At 41.4% G+C, this 22,259-nt stretch overlaps 2 protein-coding genes across 2 annotated transcripts in view; both read left to right on the top strand.

Annotated features, from left to right (window-relative positions):
• Window positions 1-22,259, top strand: part of Erich1 (glutamate-rich 1) — a gene marked incomplete at its 5' end in the record, with an annotated part of 52,793,804 nt that overhangs the window by 44,345,994 nt on the left and 8,425,551 nt on the right.
• Window positions 1-22,259, top strand: part of Adam32 (ADAM metallopeptidase domain 32) — a 109,831-nt gene that overhangs the window by 64,553 nt on the left and 23,019 nt on the right. For both annotated transcript variants that reach the window (XM_087588716.1, NM_001170582.1), the window contains 3 exon segments: window positions 6,118-6,226; window positions 13,053-13,242; window positions 16,594-16,680. In XM_087588716.1, the coding sequence (XP_087444842.1) occupies window positions 6,118-6,226; window positions 13,053-13,242; window positions 16,594-16,680 (386 nt within the window).

The following is a 22,259-nucleotide window of genomic DNA, read 5'->3' on the forward strand; positions in this document are numbered from 1 at the left end:
TGGTCATGGTAGATGATATCTTTGACATGTTCTTGCATTTGGTTTACCAGTATTTTATTGAGTATTTTTAACTTCAATGTTCATGAGGGAAATTGGTCTGAACGTTTTCTTTCTCTGTTGAGTCTTTTGTCTGGTTTAGGTATTAGAGTGACTGGGGCCTCATAGAATGAGTTTGGCAATGCTCCATTTGTTTCTATTTTGTAGAATAGTTTGAGGAGTATTGGTATTAGCTCTTCACTGAAAGTCTGGTAGAATTTTGCAGTTCTCTGGTGGAACTTTTGGGGTCACTTAAGTATCCATTATATCTTCTGCAAATAGTGATATTTTGACTTCTTTCTTTCCAATTTGTATCCATTTTACCTCCTATTGTTGTCTGATTGCTCTGGCTAGGGCTGCAAGTACTATATTGAATAGGTAGGGAGAGAGTGGGCATCCTTGTTTAGTCCCTGATTTTAGTGGGATTGCTTCAAGTTTCTTTCCTTTTAGTTTGATGTTGGCTACTGGTTGGCTGTATATGGCTTTTATTATGTTTAGGTATGGGCCTTGAATTCCTGATCTTCCCAAGACTTTTAACATGAAGGGGTGCTGAATTTTCTCAAATGCTTTCTCAGCATCTAATGAGATGATCACGTGTTTTCTTTCTTTGAGTTTGTTTATATATAGTGGATTACGTTGATGGATTTCCATATATTGAACCATCCCTGCATCCTTGGGATGAAGCCTACTTGATCATGATGTTTGATTGTTTTGATTTGTTCTTGGATTCGGTTTGTGAGAATTTTATTGAGTATTTTTGCATTGATTTTCATAAGAGATTGGTCTGATGTTCTCTTTCTTTGTAAGGACTTTGTGTGGTTTAGGTATAATCATAATTGTGGCTTCATGGAAGGAATTGGGTAATGCTCCTTTTGTTTCTATTTTGTGGAATAGTTTGGACAGTATTGACATTAGGTCTTCTATAAAGGTCTGATAGAATTCTGCACTAAACTCCTCTCATCCTGGGCTTTTTTTGGTTGGGAGACTTTTAATGACTGCCTTTATTTCTTCAGGAGCTATGGGGCTGCTTAGATGGTTTATCTGATCCTGATTTAACTTTGGTGCCTGGTATCTGTCTAGAAAATTGTCCATTTCATCCAGATTTTCCAGTTTTGTTGAGTATAGGCTTTTGTAGTAGGATCTGTTAATTTTTTTGAATTTCCTGTTTCTGTTGTTATGTCTCCCTTTTCATTTCTTTCTTTTTTGTTTTACTTTGAATCTTTTTTATTAGATTTTTTATTTACATTTCAAATGTTATTCCCTTTCCCAGTTTCCTGAACATAAGTCCCCTACCCCATCCCCTTCCCCTTCTTCTATGAGGGTGTTCCCCTCCTCATCCATCTCCCCTTCCTTCCCTGCTCCCTTTTCGTTTCTGAATTTGTTAATTTGGATACTGTCTCTGTGCCCTCTGGCTAGTCTGGCTAAGGGTTTTTCTATCTTGTTGATTTTCTCAGAGAACCAGCTCCTACTATTGTTCATTCTTGGTATAATTATTTTCGTTTCTACTTGGTTGATTTCAGCCCTGAGTTTGATCATTTCCTGCCTTCTACTCCTCTTGGGTGTATTTGTTTCTTTTTGTTTTAGAGCTTTTAGGTGTGCTGTCAAGCTGCTATTGTGTGCTCTCTCCAATTCCCTTTTGGATGTACTATGAGTTTTCCTCTTAGCACAGCTTTCATTGTGTCCCATAAGTTTGGGTATGTTGTGCCTTCATTTTCATTAAATTCTAAAAAGTCCCTAATTTCTTTCTTTATTTCTTCCTTGACCAAGTTATCATTGACTAGAGCATTGTTCAACCTCCATGTGTATGTGGGCTTTTTGTTATTTTTGTTATTACTGAAGAACCAGCCTTAGTCTATGGTGATCTGATAGGATGCATGGGATTATTTCAATCTTCTTGTATCTGTTGAGGTCTGTTTTATGACCAATTATATGGTCAGTTTTGCAGAAGGTACCATAAGGTGCTGGGTTCTAGAGGTGCCATACTGCCTTGGCTATTTTTGATTGTATTCTTACACTGGTCTTTAGTAATTTGGTTGTCCCTAGTGTTGGAAGGCCTGATAGTCCCTGATGGGAGCAGTTTTCAGGTAGAGCTGGTAGTCCCTGGTAGTCTGCAGGCCATAGCAGGTAGTAGCAGGCTTCTGTGCCTACGGACAGTGTTGGTTGGGCCTGATGACCTCAGGCTGCTCGCTGTCCTGGGGTGGGGCAGACCTCTAAGTTATGCAGGTAGAGCTCATGGTCCCAGATGGTTGTAGGCCTCTGTTTTTCCTAGGCAGCAGCAGGCCTTCAGGGATGCAGGCAGAGTTGTGGCCCAAGAAATGGAGTGTAGAGGGTCATGGTGGGGCTTGTGTCTACTGGGTGGGGGCCAAAGGCAGGGAATCAGGATTGGGGGTTTAATCTGGTAGATACTGATAGCTGCAGCTATCTGGGATTTGGTTAGATGGATAGATCAGAAGATGGGGCACACAGGGGACAGGGCACACACCTCAATGCTTCCCGGCTTGCTGGGGGAAGCCAGCAGGCAGAGGCTTGGGGCTTGGCTATCTCTTTTGGTTGTCCTTGGTAGCAGCAGGCCTCCAGGGATGCAGGCAGGGTTTCGCCCTGGGGAAATGTAGTGCAGAGGGAGTGTGGTGGTGCTTACTGCTGCTGGGTTTGTCCAGAGAGGCCAGCAGGCAGGGAACTGGGGGTAGGGCTCTCACCTGGTGGTTGCTGATGTCTGCAGGAGTCTGGGATTGGGGGTAAATTTGGCCACCAACAGCCACCTTTCCAAAACTTTTCTGAAGAAGGCAATGCTATGATGCTTTTCTCCACTGTGCCAAGAAGTAGTTCCTATCTATCACACAGCTTCTAGAAGAGCGGCCTCTTCCTGATCCAACTGAACCCCTGGCCCTGAACCCATGTGTTCTTTCATATATCCACACTGCAGACTCCAGTTCTGCAATTTCTCCATTTTTGCCAGTGTTTCAGACTTCATCTTGGGTACCCCTCCAATTGGACAAGTACTTCAGGAAGCTGATGCTTCCTAGGGCCCTGCTCTAAGCTATGGATGCCAGCTCTGTACCGTAGCTATTGCACACACCTACGTCTTAAGCACTCGAACCATGGGCACAGGAAACCAGTCAACTCCCCAGCAACTGAAGTTGTAGCTCTTTGTGTCTGTCCTCCAAATCCTCAAGCAGATATATTATAAATCCGTGTGCAGCTGGTGCCAGAAGACCTAAACATATACATCAAGTATGAATGGGAATATGGACTGCATTATGGCAGGAACAGGGGAATTTAATCTACCACACTGCAGAAGACAGATGATTTTTCTGACAGATGATCACCTTTTTCAATGGAGAAAAATCCCCCTCTCTGGAAATTTTCACATGGTTCCCTCTGCAAGATCTCTGAATGCTATAGGATTAATAACTCCTCATTCAGACTACAAGAGAGAAAGTAAAATGGGTTTCAGTAGAGTGAAATTGTGCTGGAAAAAAGAACATTTGGAAAGACCACCAAAGAGTTTATTTCAAATATTATTCTTAAAAAGATATCTAGGGGCTGGAGAGATGGCTCTGCCATTAAAAGCCAGGCTCATCAGCAAAATAAAAAGCCCTTTATAGTTGGTCACCAATCTAGCCGTATTTGATGCTAGTCAGTTATATATGCGCCGTAATAATTCTGTAAATATTTATCTAGCAGCCTGATTGGATGAAACAGCCTTCCTACTTTGAGAATACAGACAAGAATTCGGTGAGAGTAACAGGGCTAAGACTAGGGAGTTTCCAACACATGTGGGGCTTGAATTCCAGTGGTGGGGCTTGGTCGCATCAGACAAATGCAAAATTTATGGATAGATAAATAAAAATGTCTAAAATTTAAAAGTGCATGACAATGTGGGTGATCTTAGCGAAAATTGAACAAGTGAACCAACAGTGCAAAACCAGAGCCAGGGTGACAGAAGAAAGCTTAGCTGCCACAAGTGTAAGTCCCAGACACGCTTGTCTGAGGATGTGAAACTCCAGAAGAAATGTGAGCAGTGAGAAGGAACAGTCAAGGGATGGTTTGGAAGTAGCATCCAGGGTGAGAAGTGCAGCTGATGTCTTAGCAGTTTGTAGAGTGTGGGTGTGAACAGTTCCCAATCATTCATTCATTCAATCATTCATTCATTCATTCAATGAGTGTAGTGTGAGTACATTGTCACTCTCCTCAGACATAGACCAGAAATGGGCATCAGAACCCATTACCGATGGTTATAAGCCACCTTGTGGTTGCTGGGAATTGAACTAGGACTTCGGGAAGAGCAATCAGTGCTCTTAACTGCCGAGTCATCTCTCCAGGTCCTCTGACGCTCTTAGGAACACCCAACCATAAGTATATTCTGGTTTCTGCTTCATAACTGCAGTTTTGCTACAGAGCGGTGTCTCAGGTTCTAAGACCATCAGAAATATGTGTTTCCCCGCGATTGGGACCCACAGGTGGAGGATCATTGATGTAAGGCCTGGAGGGGAGTATGGCTAAAACCTGGAGGGGAGTATGGCTAGAACATAGTGTATCAGGATAAGAAGAGTAGTGTGTGTGTGTGTGTGTGTGTGTGTGTGTGTGTGTGTGTGTGTGTGTGTGTGTATGTGATTGGCCAGTTGAAATGTTTAAGTAAGAGACTAAAAATATGGTTTTAGTTTTTAAAAGATCATTGTACTTTGTATTTCGGTAGTAGATCATGTGGATGGGAATCTTTGGAAAGTAATATATATGGTAGACAAGAAGAGATGTGACCCTACTTACACTGTACTTAGGGGGTTTATCGAGAAGACTCCAATTAAGAGACGGAAAGGGAAATGGACTAAAAAACCACTTTTAAGTTTGGCCTCATCATCTAACTCACTACTGTCATAAAATAAAAGAGTATGGGGAGGCAGGATTTGGTTCGATATAGGAAGCTGCAATACCCATTAGTCAAAGCTGAGAAGTGTTCCATGTCAGGTAAGTATGCTTAATGTTTTTGTGTGCTCTGTCTCACCTGATGGAAACCACTTTCTCCTATGTTTAATTATCTCTAATAGTTGTCAGGAGAGGCAATGCCAAGCTCTCTAGTACCCCGTGATATTTTTAAAGTATTATCTCAATTGTTTATAGTACTTACCCTGTATCTTGTTACCCTAGTACCCTCTATGAGTAACAGTGTGCTAAAATGCATCTATTATCCAATTGTATCTCATAGGACTTGATAATGTAGCACAGGACACCTACATCTTATTTCTAGATAGGCGACTTCTATGACTTAGAAGACTTCAGTAAGGGATTTAAGGGAGCATTTAGCAGATGATGTCACATTTCCAAAGTGCTTTCCTTTTAGTGTCTCAGTCTTCCTCTGGGCAACAAAGTTTGATCTGATGTGAGTCCCTAATCACACTAATGGGCAGGCGTGTATAAGATGCACCCCACTAGTTTCATTTCCAGTGGCTGTGATGAAATACCCCAATTAAAGCAACTTGGGGGAGAATGTTTATGATTCCGGGTTAAAGTTCATAATTGCAGGAAAGCATAGGCCAACCTGATCTAGATAATTCTTTCTGGAGGCATTATTCCCATATGATGATATATTGTTATGTTGACATTAAAACCATGAATGATTTTAGTGATTGCAACCTAACCTATCCCCCCCCCCCAACACCTTCTATTAATGCCACTAACTTACAGATCCACAGTGGATTAATACCTTGAATAGGGCAGATACCTCGTCCATGATTGCTTATGATACCCAGGACTAAGCCTCCAGTGATAAGCCTTTGGGAAAACTTACCTCCTATCTAAGCAATGGTGCCTTTTTTGTTGTTTTCTTGAACAAAGCCTTGTGCTCTACCCGTGCATGCATAACTCTCCTTTCTCTTGTATTTTATGTCACAGAAATGAATACAGTGTATCAAGGTAGCATCGCATCATAGTCATGAACACTGTCTTTCACTTTAGTTCTTTCTCTGTCCTTACTACCTTCTGAGTTAGGGAATAGTGGAGATAGAGGTAAGGAAACATGGTGTATTAGGACACAGAGAAGCATAGATATATAATCTAATCTAAATATGTTTCTAATTTTGATAGGTTCAACCAATGCTCCATTTGCCTGCTATGAAGAAATCCAGGGCCAAAATGATAGGTTTGGCAACTGTGGCAAAGACCAGCAAAACAGATACATATTCTGTGGATGGAGGTGTGCCACACAGAACAGTGATACTTTCTATGTTCTATCCTTTCTTACTTAGTTTTTATTTTTAGAATATACCATGAATTCCAGTTGTTTCAATTAGCACATCTGCATGGAAGGTACTCTGAAGCCCAAACAAAGGTCCAGGCTTGGACACTGTTGTGCTTCGGGATAACAGTTTAAGATATTTATTTACAGGTGATCATGCAGCCCCTAAATCCAATCTAAAACCAGAAGGATACCTACAGAGCCTTCTCCTCAACAGCTATGGATTTTCTTGCTTGTGAAAATGATCCCTTTGATGGTTTACCTAAGATGAACATTACTCCACATTTATAAATTAAGCTCACTCTCTCCTACATCTTCAGAGAGAGCTTCTTCATAATTTGTCCCTGAGTTTAATAAAAATATTTATTTAGATCCTATTATGTACTAGACACTGGGTTAAATAATAATCAGCAATGCACATGCATGCGCACATGCTCATGTCATTTATAGGCTTTGAAGCTTGTTCTTGTTTTTGTTTTTTTTGTTTTTTGTTGTTTGTTTGTTTTTCATTTTTTCTGGAGCTGCAGACCGAACCCAGTGCTCTACCACTGAGCTAAATCTCCAACCCCTTGAAGTTTGTTTTTACTTATTCATTTTAATCCCCCTCCCAGTCGCACCCTCCCACAGTCCTTCCCCATCATCCCTCTTCTCCTATGAGCTGCTGTCCCTCACCCCAGATATCCTCCCCATCTCACCCAACACTTCAAGTCTCTGTGAGGTTAGGTACTTCTTCTCCCACTGAGGCCAGATAAGGCAGCCCAGCTAGAAGAGTATATCTCATGTACAAGTAACAACTTTTGTGATAGCTCCCGCTCCAGTTATTTGACCCACACAAAGGCCAAGCTGCTCTTTGGTTGGTGGTTCAGACTCTGAGAGCCCTATGGGTCCAGGTTAGCTGACTTGGTTGGTCTTCCTATGGAGTTCCAATTCCCTTCAGGGCCTGAAATCAATCCTCCTACGCTTCCATAAGAGTCCCCAACCTCCATCCACTGTTTGGCTGTGGGTGTCTGTAACTGACTGAGTCAGATGCTGGGTGGAGCCTCTCAGGACAAATTGTTCCTGTCTGCAAGCATAACAGAGCATCATTAATAGCATCAGGGATTGGTGCTTGGCCATGGGATGGGTCTCCTGTTGGGCCGGTTATTGGTTGGCCATCTCTGCTCCATCTCCCTTGCCTGCGTTACTGGTAGACAGGACATATTTTGGGTTGAACGTTTTGTGGGTGGGTTGGTGTCTCTATTGCTCCACTGGGGTTCCTGTCTGGCTACAAGAGGTGGCCTCTTCAGGTTCCATAGCCCCAGTGCTGTGAGTCACAGCTAAGGTCATCCCCATTGATTCTTGGGCACCTCCCTTATCCCAGGTCTCTGTCTTTTCCTGGAGATGCCCCCTTCTCACTCCCATAAGTTGCAGATTTCCATTCATTTTCATGGCTATCTGGCCATTTCTTCTGTCCTTCCCCACACCTGATCCTAAACCTCATATTCCCCTCCTTACCCAGTTCTCTCCCAGTTCCCTTCCACCATCTGCCTCTTAAAACTATTTCATTCCCCCTGCTAAGTGAAACTCAAGCTTCCTCACTTGGGCCTTTCTTCTTGTTTAGCTTCTTTGGGTCTGTGGAGTGTAGCACGGTTATCCTGTACCTTATGGCTAATATCTACTTATGAGTACACACCATGCATGTCCTTTTGGGATTGCTTTCCTCACTCAGGTTAATATTCTCCAGTTCTATCCATTTGCCTGCAAAATTCACGATGTCTTGGTTTTTAATATCTGAATAGTATTCCATCGTGTAGATATAGCACGTTTTCTTTATCCATTCTTCAGTTGAGGGACATCTAGGTTGTTTCCAACTTCTGGCTATTACCAATAAAGCTGCCATGAACACAGATGTTGTGTCTTTGTGGGATGTTGGAACATCTTTTGAGCATATGCCCAGGAGTGGTATAACTGGATCTTCAGGTAGAACTATTCCCCAGTTTTCTGAGAAACCGCCAAATTGATTTCCAAAGTGGTTGTACAAGTTTACACTGCCACCAGCAATGGAAGAGTGTTCCCCTTGTTCCACATCCTTGCCAGGATGTGCTGTCTCTTGAGTTTTTTGATCTTAGTCATTCAGAGGAGTGTGAGGTAGACTCTCAGAGTTGTTTTGATTTGCATTTCCCTGACGACTAAGGACTTCGAACATTTCTTTAAGTGCTTTTGGCCACTTGAGATTCCTCTGTTGAGAATCCTCTGTTTAGTTTTGTACCCCATTTTTGCAATTGGGTTATTTGGGCTGTTGGTGTATAACTTCTGGAGTTCTTTGTAAGTTTTTGATATTGCAGATATTATAATTTCTTTGTAAATTATGGATATTAGCTCTCTGTCAGGTATAGGGTTGGTGAAGAACCTTTTCCAATCTGCAGTCTGCCAATTTGCCCTATTGACAGTGTCCTTTGCCTTACAGAAACTTTGCAGTTTCATGAGGTCCCATTTATCAACTATTGATCCTCGAGCCTGAACTACTGGTGGTGAACTTGTCTCCTGTACTCCAGCCTTACCTTGTCCCAGATTTTAATGGAAATGCTTTAAGTTTCTCCTCATTTAGTTGATGTTGGCTACTGGCTTGCTGTAAATTGCTTTGATTATGTTTAGGTATGTGTCCTGTATCCCTAATTTCTCTAATATTTTTAGCATGAAGAGGTGTTGGATTTCATCAAAGGCTTTTTCAACATCTAATGAGATAATCGTGTAATTTTTTTCTTTCAGTTTGTTTATATGGTGGATTACGTTGATGAATTTTCACATATTAAACCATTCCTGCATCCCTTGAATGAAGCCTACTTGAACTTGATAGATGATGTCTTTGATGTATTCCTGGATTCAGTTTTTCTGTATTTTATTGAGTATTTTTTATTACATCAATATTCATAAAAGTAATCAGTCTGAAGTTCTCTTTGTCTTTGTGTAGTTTAGGTATCAGGGTGACTGGGGCCTCATAGAATGAATTTGGCAGTGTTACTTGTGTTTCTATTTTGTGGAATAGTTTTAGTAGTATTGGAATTAGCTCTTCTTTGAAGTCTGGTAGGATTCTATACTAGAACCTTCTGGCACTGGGTTATTTTTAGTTGAGAGACTTTTAATGGTTGCTTCTATGTCTTTCGGTGTTATAGGGTAAATAGTTTATCTGATCTTGATTTAACTTTGGTAAGTGTTGTCTGTCTATAAAATTCTTAATTTCACTAAGATTTTCCAGTTATGTGGGATAATAGGTTTTTGAAGCAAGATCTAATGATTCTTTGAATTTCCTCAGTGTCCATTGTTATATCTCCCTTTTCATTACTGATTTTGTTCATTTGGATACTATCTCTCTGGCTAGTTTGGCCAAGGGTTTGTCCATTTTGTTGATTTTTCTCAAAGAACCAGCTCTTGGTTTTGTTGATTCTTTTTATTTTTATTTTTTTTGTTGTTGTTGTTTCTTACTTTTCAATTTCAGTCCTGATTTTGATTTTCTCCTCTTTGGCTCTTTGTTGTGCTTTCTTCCTCTTCCTCTTCCTCCTCTTCCTTCTCTTCTTCTTCTCCTTCTCCTCTTCTTCCTCCTCCTCCCCCTCTTCCTCCTCTTTCTCCTCCCCCTCCTCCTCCTCTTCTTCTTCCTTCTTTGGAGCTTTCAGGTGTGCTTTTAAATTGCTGATTTGAGAACTTTCTAATTTCTTTGTGGAGTCACTGAGTACTATAAACTTTGCTCTTGACAGTTTTCATTTGTCCCATAAATTTGGGTATGTTGGGCCCTCATTTCCATTGAATTCTAGAAAGCCTTTAATTTCTTTATTTCTTCCCTGTCCCAGAGATAATCAAGTAAAGAGCTGTCCAATTTCCATGAGTGTGTAGGCAGTCCAGTGTTTCTGTTGTTATTGAAGTTCAGCTTTAATCCATGGTAATCTGATAAGATTCAAGGCATTTTTAATTTTTTTTTGTATCTGTTGAGGCTTGCTTTGTGACAGACTATGTGGTCAGTTTTGGAGGAGGATCTATGAGGTGCTGAGAGGAAGGTATATTCTTTTATGTTTGGGTGAAATATTCTATAGATGTCTGTTAGGTCCATTTGATTCATAATGTCTGTTAGTTTCATTATTTCTCTGTTTAGTTTTTGTCTAGATGTCCTATCAATTGGTTAGCATTTTTATTGGATAATTGAGTTCATTTATGTTGAGAGATATTGACTAGTGATTGTTATTTCCTGCTATTTTGCTATTGGGGTGTGTGTGTGTGTGTGTGTGTGTGTGTGTGTGTGTGTGTGTGTGTGTTTTCCTTGTTTTTGCTGGTATGGAATTACTTACTTCCTGAGATTTTTGAATGTAGTTACCTTCTTGAGTTGGAGGTTTCCTTCTAGTACTTTCTGTAGGGCTGGATTTGTGGCTAGATACTGTTTGAATTTGGATTTGTCTTGAAATATCTTGTTTTCTCCATCTATGGTTTTTGAGAGTTTTGCTGGGTATAATAATCTAGCTTAGCACATGTGGACTTTTAGAAGTTACAAGATATCTATCTAGCCCCTTCTAGATTTTAGATTCTGTATTGAAAAGTTGGGTGTAATTCTGATACATCTGACTTTGTATGCTACTTGGCCTTTTCCCTTGCTGTTTTAGTATTCTTTTTTTTTTTTTTGTTCTATAGATTTCACGTTTTGACTATTATTATTTTCTTTTCTGGTCCAGTCTAATTGGTGTTTTATAAGCTTCCTGTATGTCTGTAGGCATCTCTTTCTTTAGGTTGGGAAAGTTTTCTTTATGATTTTTTTGAGAATATATTCTGGGGACTCTTCACCTTCTTCTGTTCCTATTATTCTTAGGTTAATCTTTTCATGGTATCCCAGATTCTGTGTCAGGAATTTTTTTTAGCTTTAACATTTTCTTTGACTGATGTATCAATTTCTTCTGTCTTCTATTTCTTGTATTCTGTTTGTGAGGCTTGCATCTGTTGTTCTGGTTCCCACCTAGGTTTTCCATCTCAGAATTTCCCCAGTCTGTGTTTTCTTTATTGCTTCTACTTCCACTTTCAGGTCTTGCACAGTTTTATTTATTTCCTTTACCTTTTAAAATTGTATTTTCTTGTTTGTCTTAAGGGACTTGTTTCCTCTTTAAAGAGCTGTATCTGTTTGATCATATTTTCCTGTATTTCTTTAAGGGACTTATCCATTTCCTCTTTACTGGCCTTTATCATGTTTATAAGCTTGGATTTAAGACCATTTTCTTCTGTTTCAGTTGTGTTAGAATATCCAGGGCTTTCTGTAGTAGGTTAGCTGTGCTTTGAAGGCGTCATGTTGCCCTGGCTCTTGTTGATTGTGTTCTTTTGAGGGCCTTTAGCCATCTGGATGGTTTTGGTCCCTGAATGTTCTGGTAGTAGGTATTGGGAGGGGGATGAACCTCAATGATCCTAGTGTGGCAGGCCTATGATAGATATCTGTGGAATATATGGCTCTGTACCTGCAGTTCTGTATGATTCAGGAGTCTCAGGCCCAATGAAGGAGGGTGGAGAGGTGGAGAAGTGGTTTGGCCCAGCAGGTTCAGAGAGCAGAGAAGATGGGTTGGGGAAGGGAAGTTTACCTATATGGTTCAGGAGTCTGATGGAGGTGGAGGAGAGGTGGTGGGAGAATGGAGATACCCCTGGGATAATAGGCTGCTTAGAGCAGCCATTTGTAGGTTCTTAAACATGCCACTTCTTTGATGTGTCCTTGAATTGCTTATGCTTTCCGGTTAAAACTAACTTGTAAGCTTTGGCTCTGTAACTATCCATGGAGCTTTCTGGAACTAATAAGCTAGAATATCACCTTATTTTAAATTTTTATAGGGACCTATTTTATTTGTAGTGGATTTTATCATGTTTAAATAAAGTAGTAAAGTCCTTGAGGGTACATCTAACAAATTTATTGACTATTTTCTGTCACTCACTGATTACTTGATAGTAAATATAAAATCAACAGAGTAAGCAAGGGGACTGTGAGTAACAATGAATTCTTTACATCAGTGGGTTTGAACTTTCTATTCTAAATGTTTATATCAACACATGATATCCTTTTTATGTTGGTGTGAATACAGAATCATTACAAGAATACCCTTGGGAGGGAATAGGGAGGCAAAGTTTAGAACAGAGGCAGAAGGAACATCCATTCAGAGCCTGCCCCACATGTGGCCCATACATATACAGCCACCAAACTAGATAAGATGGATGAAGCAAAGAAGTGCAGGCTGACAGGAACCGGATGTAGATCTGTCCTGAGAGACACAGCCAGAATACAGCAAATACATAGGTGAATGCCAGCAGCAAACCACTGAACTGAGAATGGGACCCTCGTTGAAGGAATCAGAGAAAGAACTGGAAGAGCTTGAAGGGGCTTGAGACCATATGAACAACAATGCCAAGCAACCAGAGCTTCCCAGGGACTAAGCCACTACCAAAGACTATACATGGACTGACCCTGGGCTCCAACCTCATAGGTAGCAATGAATAGCCTAGTAAGAGCACCAGTGGAAGGGGAAGCCCTTGGTCCTGCCAAGACTGAACCCCCAGTGAACATGATTGTTGGGGGGAGGGCGATAATGGGGGGAGGATGGGGAGGCGAACACCCATAGAGAAGGGGAGGGGGAGGGGTTAGGGGATGTTTGCCTGGAAACCGGGAAAGGGAATAACAGTCGAAATGTAAATAAGAAATACCCAAGTTAATAAAGATGAAAAAAACAAAAACAAAAACAAAGCACTTCTAATAACCACTTGATGCTGATGCCTACCAATCAATTTATGTTTTTAGGAATCTCATATGTGGGAGATTAGTTTGTACGTACCCTAGCAAACTTCCTTTCATCCCACCCAACATCAGCACCGCTTCCGTGATCTATGCTTTTGTGAGAGACAAAGTTTGTATATCTGTGGACTTTGGATCGAGCGTCAAGGAAGATCCACTCAGGGTTCTTAATGGTGCTGTATGTGATCTTGATAGGGTGAGTCAGTTTCTTAAAAAAAATCTAGTTTCATTTATTATTTTGGTCAGCATTTTCATATTAAAGTATTGTTAGGATTGGTATTGGCTCAGGACCTCCAAGACCAAGTTCTCAGCACAAAGGGGATTTATGTGTCCCCAAGCAACAAAAGGCAGGGGCAAGAAAGAAGGGAAAGAGAACAAGAGGGAGGAGAGGTATCTGTCCCAGATGGGGGGACAAAAGAATGTCTCTGGGTGGAGAGAAGACAGATGTGTCACATAGGAAAATGTTTTAGAAACCTAAAATGGGGAGCTCTGTGTTAGTGTGAGGTGTTTAATTTTAGTTGGGCATGTTAATTAGGTGAGTCAAAGGGGACTTTTGATAGCCGAACTTTGGTAGTCAGCCTCACAAGGAGGAAGTGGCCAAATAAGGGAATAGACCTTGGGTTGGGCAGGGGTGGGGGGATGGCTAGCTTAAGGAATGTAATCTAATGGATTTTAGTAAGATGGGGTTTGGGTGGGGAGGTTGGGAAGATAGGGAAGAAGGGCAAGGCCTGCCAGAGTCATATTCACCAGACTCGAGCTGGCCAGAGCCCCTCAAGTGTCAGATTTTGATTTGCACTGTGTAATCCTGTCTGGAGGAAGAAATGCATACATTTAATTGATGTTCAGCTAGTAATAGAGAAAATAGAAATTTCATTCCTTTATAACTTCAACACAATGAACAAGGGCATCCACGCCAGACCTTGAGGGCTAGAGTAGAGAGATCAGAACCTTTTATGTATAAGCACTTCATAGCATGAAATGTTACCTTTCTTCTGAGAAGAAATTCACTTAGCCTTTGTGGCCCAGTGGTGCACACCGTCCTTGAAATCAGGATATTTAGAATTATTATGTGACATTTTATAAGTTACCTGAACAATGTGAGATATTTTGAGAATCAGTAATTTTGGGGATAATAACAGCATTTTTTGAAAAACTTATGTATCATTTTATTTTTTATTGAATATTTTTTAATTACATTTCAAATGTTATCCCCCTTTCCCAGTTTCCCATCCATAAGCCTCCTATCTTATCCTCCTTTTCCCTTCTTCTATGAGGGTGCTCGCCCACCCATCCACTCCTGCCTACCTGCCCTGACATTTCCCTGCACTGGGTCATTGAGCCTTGGCAAGACAAAGGGCTTCTCCTCCCACTGATGCCCAACAAGGCCATCCTCTGCTACATATGCAGCTGGAGCCATGGGTATGTCCACGTGTATTCTTTTGTTGGTGGTTTAGTCCCTGGGAGCTCTGGTTTGTTGGTATTGTTGTTCTTATGGGGTTGCAAAACCCTTACAACTCTTTCAGTCCTTTCTCTAACTCCTCCAATGGGGATTCCGTCCTCAGTCCAATGGTTGGCTGTGAGCATCTGCCTCTGTATTTGTCAGGCTCTGGCAGAGCCTCTCAGGAGACAGCTATGTCAGGCTCCTGTCAGCTTGCACTTCTTGGCATCAGCAATATTGTCTGGGTTTGGTGGCTGTATGTGTATGGGCTGGATCCCCAGGTGGGGCAATCTCTGGATGGCCTTTCCTTCAGTTTCTACTCCAAACTTTGTCTCTGTATTTCTTCCCGTGAATATCTTTGTTCCCCCTTCTAAGAAGGACTGAAGCATCTGCATGTTGATCCTCCTTCTTCTTGAGCTTCATGTGGTCTGTGGATTGTATCTTGGGTAATTATAGCTTTTGGGCTAATATCCACTTATCAGTGAGTACATACCATATGTGATTTTTATGAGTGGGTAACTTCACTCAAATGACATTTTCTAGTTCTATCCATTTGCCAATGAATTTCATGAAGTCATTGTTTTTGATAGCCAAGTAGTATTTCATTGTGTAAATGTACCACATTTTCTGTATCCATTCCTCTGTTAAGGGAATCTGGGTTCTTTCTAGCTTCTGGCTATTATAACTAAGGCTGCTATGAACATAGTGGAGCATGTGTCCTTAATATATGTTGGAGCATCTTTTGGGTATATGCCTAGGAATAGGTCCTCAGGTAGAACTATGTCCAAATTTCTGAAGAACCTCCAGACTGATTTCCAGAGTGGTTGTACCAGCTTGCAATCCCACCAACATTGGAGGAGTGTTCCTGTTTCACCAATCCTTGCCAGATCTATTGTCACCTGAGTTTTTGATCTTAGCCATTCTGACTGGTGTTAGGTGAAATCTCAGGGTGGTTTTGATTTGCATTTCCCTTATGACTAAGGATGCTGAACATTTCTTTAGGTGCTTTGTGGCCATTCGATATTCCTCAGTTGAGAACTTTCTGTTTAGCTCTGTACCCCATTTTTTAATAGGGTTATTTGATTCTCTGCAGTCTAACTTCTTGAGTTCTTTGTATATATTAGATATTAGCTCTCTATCAGATGTAGGATTGGTAAAGATCTTTTCCCAATCTGTTGGTTGCCATTTTGTCCTAATGACAGTGTCCTTGCCTTAAAGGATAGCTTCTTCTACAAATGGTGCTGGTTCAACTGGAGATCAGCATGTAGAAGGCAAAACAGTCCATTCTTATCACTCTGTACAAAGCTCAAGTCCAAGTGGATCAAGGACCTCCCATCAAACCATATACACTCAAACTAATAGAAGAGAAAGTGGGGGAAAGCCTTGAACACATGGGCACTAGGGAAAATAACAGCATTTAATAGGGTTGTTGTGGAGAATAAAGGAGATTATATAATGTAAACAGAACAATCCCAGCACATAGTTTAAGCTAAGTATAATTTGGCTGATATTATTGATTATGATCATTTTAGTTTGAATCCCTGATCTCAACTCAAATATGCAGAAAATTCAAAGGAAATAAATTTATCTCAAAATCTCTTATTTTCTAACCACATCTGTGTGCAGAAGCATGCCGCTTTGTATCTTATTAAAGCTACCCATTTCTCAGTTTATGGAAACATTGCGTAAAGTATCAGCCCTTATATTTTAGTGGAGGTTTCGACTCATAGAAGACATTTTAATGGTGGCATGGCTTTTAAATTTCTTCCTGAATTTTGCCTTTCCACCACTCATATCCCAGCAGTGTATTTGTGTATGGTGAGCCGCCATTATCACTCAGTCTTTAGAGCACTCTAGAAGTTCCTGGAAACTCTCTAAATACTCTGAGATTAACAGGTATATTTGTAAATATTACACTGGTCAGAAAACAAATGTCAACAGAATTTAAAAAAAATATTTTAAGCTAAGTCAAAGTATGACGTCAACATTCGAGGGATGGTGTGGAACTTATAGCAGTTGATGGTCATGGTCTTATTATTAAATTTCTAATTTACAATACTAAGATGGCTGGAGACCTCTGAGTGGGAAACTTCTTTCTGTTTTCTTTAGATTTGCTTAAATGGCGTGTGCGTGGAATCGAGATTTCTTAAGGCTCAATCAACATCGTGTGCAGAAGCCAAGTGCAACGGGCATGGAGTAAGTGTCAGGGTGCCCCATGTGCATTTCTTAACGCCATTAACTTATTGATCTCATATGGTGTGTACAGTGTGCCAAGTCCCTCTGACACATGGAAGCTGAAATAAGAAGTCAAACTCAGCTATTAGTGTTGGTAAACATTTTTGATTAAGTTTGATTGCCAATGACTTTTTTCTAAAAAAAAAATCCTGTTACAATGGGAGATAGGCAGTCTCCTGTTCTGGGAGTCTATGGGTTCATTAAAAAAAAATGTCCAGGTTGGGGATTTAGCTCAGTGGTAGAGTGCTTGCCTAGGAAGCGTAAGGCCCTGGGTTCGGTCTCCAGCTCTGAAAAAAAGGAAAGAAAAAAAATATCAGCTTTGTCTCTCTCTTGAAAATACTTTTTATGTTTATAGAAAAGCATATCTTAAAAAAAAACCAACCTTTTAAATGATTAAATGGTCAGTGTTACACAGCACAGAGTTATATCCGTTGTAATTGATGATAAACTTCTATTGCCACCCAAAGTCTGATGTTTAATACTAGAGTCTTAGAACCTCTCAGTGTCCTCCATCTGTGGGCTTCGATGATGTATGACGGCACCCTCTACTATACTGCATCACACAGCCAGCTGTACCCTGTGCTGGGCGTCTCCATCCTTTCCTTTCCCCTAATCTCCCAGCAGCCCCTGACGCTTTTACTCTCTCTGCTTTACACACACTTCTCCCAAGAAATACAAGTAGCTAATGAATGACTGAGAAACAAAAGCTCAGTCAGTAGCATTAGTTAGGAGGCTGATACAAATGGACACAATAGCAAGCAGCCTCACCCCATCAGAATGGCTGTCCCCAGAAAGGCAAAAGGTAACAAATGTTATTTGCAGTGCGGAGCAAAGGTTACTCTTCATTCTCATCTCCTAACATCTCTGAGGAGACACACCAGTGTCATATCCTGGGAGGGCGTTGTTTGAAGAGAGTTTTAACTAAGACGGGAAGACTCACCATGAGCGTGGGTGCCACCATCTTATATGTTGGGCTCTGGCACCAACTAAAGGGAAGAAAGCAGCTAATTATTAGCACTCCTGCTGTGCTGGGTACTTATTCTTCTGAGCCTTTCTGGCTGCTTTTATATAGCATGATAGCCCTCTGGTACAAATAGTGTGATTTCATTCTTCTTTGTGACTGAAGGAGATTCGCATTGATGTATTTCTTTACTCATTCATCCATTGGTCCTCATGAAGGGTTAATCTCATAATTTGGCTATTGTGAATATACTAGAGTCAATATGGGCATGTGGTTATCTCTACAGGAAGCTGTCTCAGGGAGGAGGGGGTGTATCCAGATGTGACACAGCTGGATATCATGGAAGCTCCTAACCAATGGTGTAGAAGGGCTCACGCCCTACTCTTTGTATTTGCCAAGATTCCCTGCTGCTTGCTTTCTTGGATGGACAGATGATGTTTTCCCAAGAAGGAAGCCTAAAGTTACCAATGAGAATCCCTGTACCAGGTTTGGGATACATCCCTGCGATCTGCCAAGTCAGGGAGTTTCCAGAGAACCCCCAAAACATTAGAGGTTGTGGTCAATATCTCTGGCTGCCCACCAGCACAAGAGCGTAAGACACTCTGATTGAAGGCACTACTCACTTTGGTTGCAAGGCACTGAGTAATGAAAATGGATCTAAGGAGTTGCTTTCTCCACGGAGTCTAGCCTTGTACTGCCAGAAGGTGCTGGCAAGCTGCTGCGGGAGAAAATCCAGCAATGACCCCATACTGCTGTGTGACCCATGGGTTACAATAATGACCTACTTGACAAGATGTGCCTATTGGAGCAATAATGGTGTGAGTACTATGGGGTAACTAAACTGCCTTCTGACTGGACTTGAGACCTGCTCCACAAGAGGTAACTCACACCTGGTACTGTAACTCTGGTCAGGAATCCATGCCTAGGGAATTTATAGGTCCCAAAGGGGAGGCCACTATGGGCACTTTGCCAAATGAATCGAATGTTCCTCTAAATTCTTGTTCCCATAGGTTAATGCTCCTGTCGGTTTCAGTCAGAGAAGATTAGTTTTGGCAGCGGTTGCCCACATTGGCCATAACCAGTCAGAGTTGCTGAGAATAAGAGACCGTAGTGTACTCCACCCTAAATGAGGCAGCTACAGCCTCTGTGTCCACCAAGGCTCAGGAAATGGTGCGGAAGAGGGGGCAGAAAGAGTGTAAGATGCGGGAGTGCTTTGAAATATCCTTCTGGTCACCCCGAAGCCACTGGTCACCCCGAAGCCACTGCTCTCTTGAGCTCAGGGCAGCTGCGGTAGCCTGCTCCAAACTGGGTTTGCTTATCATTTTATACACCAGGGAGGCGCTCACGAGGCCTTCTCCTCATTGAGGGACCATAGGCAGCAAGTTAGTCAGATGTAGGGGATGGCAAGTAATTTCCTCCAGTGGCATGACTGCTGAACTGCCCTTGCTCCAGTGAGTGAATGACCCCCAACTCGTGCTCAATCAAGCAACAACAACTAAACCCAGCAGTCAAAGATTTTTTTTAAAAGATAGGAGGGGGCTTTTTAGAAGTGTTTCTGCAGAAGGGAGAGGGGAGGTGATGGGAAGAGAGAGAGAGTGATGGGGGCAAATATACCCAAAACTCATTATATACGTATAATACGTATATAAAGTCAAAGAATTAGCCAGTTCTCACGCTGTTCTTCGGGGGGCCGTCCTAGCCTGGCTGTTGTCTACAGGGTGACCTGCAGAGGACAGAAGGAGTTCCCAAGGGGAGGGTGTGAGTCAGGCAAGGTGGCCCAGTGAAAGTTGCAGTTCTGACTAGCAATCAGGATGCCCCTTTATTTATACAGGCTTCACAGAACAAAGACAGATTAATGGTTATCCAGTAAGTCAAGATTATGTTTTTTTTTTGTTGTTGTTTAAAAAAATTACATGTCTGGGGTTACAAGTTCAGTCAGAGCGAGAGAGTACAAATAAACTGATTTTATTTTTACTACGAGTCCCATGTAACTCCAATGTAAAGAATCTGAAGAATGTCTCCCCCAAAGCAAACACATATGATTTATTATACGATAGCTGCTTTTAGGCTGGGGGTATTTGCATTTTTAAAGCACACCAGACAAACAGAAAATTACCGAACTGCTCTTTTATGAATAGCAAGTACTAACACCTAACCCCTTTGACCCTATCTACATCATTAAGTAGGAAAAGGTTAGTCAATTGTCCTGACTTACTGAGTTTCAATCTTTCAAGGGCATACCCTGAATGACCCTCTATCTTCAAGCTATGTTTTCAGAGAGCTCTGAGCATGTTGTGAGAGAAGACCTTGATTCTCCTAGCCAGTTGGAGTTTGTCAATTGTCTGGTTTTCTTGACAGAGCTGTGTTTGTCCTGCCTCAGCTATACTGATGACTTGGCTTAGATACCCCAAGAAGATTCCTGGAATCATGGCCTCATAAATCGATTTCTAGCTATGTGCTTATCTGTGCTGACCACGATCCCCAGGGCATAAGTAAAGACTCCCAAATAGGGCCAGGTAAAGCTATTTTCCTAAAAGCAGAAGGAATAATTCAGACATAATTTTCTCGGGAAAAGACATAAAAGCCCCCAAGAAGGCAACACACAGAGACAAAAGCCTAAACGTGAGAGGTAGAGTGGCAGCCATTGGCAGCACTCAGGTCGGCCTTGCTGGCATGGTGTCAAAAGAGCTGTATTGGCTTCATGACTCTCACCATTTCCAGTGGATATGGCTGTGCCACTGTTCTTTCTCGTTTTTATTCCAGTTTGCTCCAGTAAGATAAAAAATACTATTTTTGCATTTGTTAAGACTTGATTTAAGTGCTTTTTGGAGTAGGTTTCACCAGCTGCTGAGAAGAATATTAATTCTGTCACTGTCAGATGGGATGTTTTATGTGTCATCTAAGTTAATTTGACCTATAGTGAAATTTAAATCTGAAAAATCTCTCTCTCTCTCTCTCTCTCTCTCTCTCTCTCTCTCTCTCTCTCCCTCCCTCCCCCCCCCTCCCCTGCATGTTGGAAGGGTGGCCATCAGCACTGCATCTGACCTGCCTATTCCTTTATAGGTAATAATCCGTTTTTCATCAAACTGAGAGTGCTGACGTTCTGTGCACATTTTTGTTGACAATCACTGTATCTTTCTGGTGAATTGTTTCCTTTATTGCTTCTAAATTTGCCTTGTGGTCACCTTTAAGGATATGTGTGATATATGTGTAAATGTACATATACGACGTATAAATGTATGCATGTACAGATATACATATAGTTAGGATATATATCACATACACTTAGAATATATACCATAGGTTACATATCACATATTTAGGGTATAGGTCACACATATATTCAGGATATCACTCAGGATATACATCATATATATAGGATATATATCATATACTCAGGACACACACACACACACACACACTTTATTTCCCAATGTGTGTGTGTGTGTGTGTGTGTGTGTGTACACGCATGTGTGTGCACACGTGCATGCGACACTGCAGCTCACCCTCACGCTTTACCTTCTCATTATCTCATTCTCACATGCTTCCCCTTCTACCAATCTGTGTGTTTATCGGGGCAGATGGTGTCCCACTGAGAATAATCATTTGTTTATTTTTATTAAACTCAACCAGCCAGCCTGCATCATTTGATATTAAAGAATACCTGCTTGTCATGGTTTGAGACAAGCTCCTACTTTGGAGCCCAAGCCGGGCTAAGTGTCTCTTCTGCCCTGGCCCTGTGAGTGCTGGGATTCTAGGCCAGTGCCTCACGCCTGGCTTTAGGGATCTTTTGCATTCCGTGCTCCCAGCTCCAGCAGCTCTCAAGTCCTGTGGAGAGACTTTGTTTTGCCGGTCTGTGGCTCTAAAGGTCCTCCTGCATCCTCCTCCTTTATGTGTAGCTATTTTCTGCTGTAGTTTATTTGAATGGGCTTTCAAGTAAAGCTTACACCATCAGCTCCTCCTAGCCCCTGCATGCTCACATCAGAGTCCTCAAAAGAACTCTGGGATCATGCAATAGCTATGACGTTAGCCGTTTTTTTTCTTGCATTGCCAAGATTTTCATTTGGTTCCCTGTACTGCCTTCCTCCTCCCCCAATCTCAGTTTCTTTGTATTTAGAAAATTTATTCTCATCGAAGTTGCTGAGTCTCTTTTTTTCCATCAAGATTCTCATTCTTTTGTTGAAATTTAGATCCAGTTAAGATAACATTAAGCTGAGTTACATGAAAATCATTCCACTGCTAGTGAACGACTCAAAATCAGCCTGGAGTAGGTTTAGATCTTTCCTTGTGGTGGCCAATGGCTGAAGCAGTCAACAGGAAGTCACTGAATCTGGACAAGGGAAGAGATGTATGCTGAGATCTGCCCTATAGCCTGCAGTACACCCCTAGGCTTAGAGATGATGTATGTGTCTGAAACTGCTTTCTAAATTTAAAGGTAAACATTTGAATTCACTACAGTTTCTTGGTACAAGTGTAAGTCTCACGTTTTAGTTTTTAAATATTTCTAAATTTGATGTGTGAAGTTTTAGCCTAAGAAACCAAATATTCACACTGTGGGATTCTCTCTTTAAATCAAAAT

This window comes from Rattus norvegicus, chromosome 16 (assembly GCF_021556685.1).
Source record: "Rattus norvegicus strain SHRSP/BbbUtx chromosome 16, alternate assembly SHRSP_T2T, whole genome shotgun sequence".
Taxonomy (NCBI): Eukaryota; Metazoa; Chordata; class Mammalia; order Rodentia; family Muridae; genus Rattus; species Rattus norvegicus.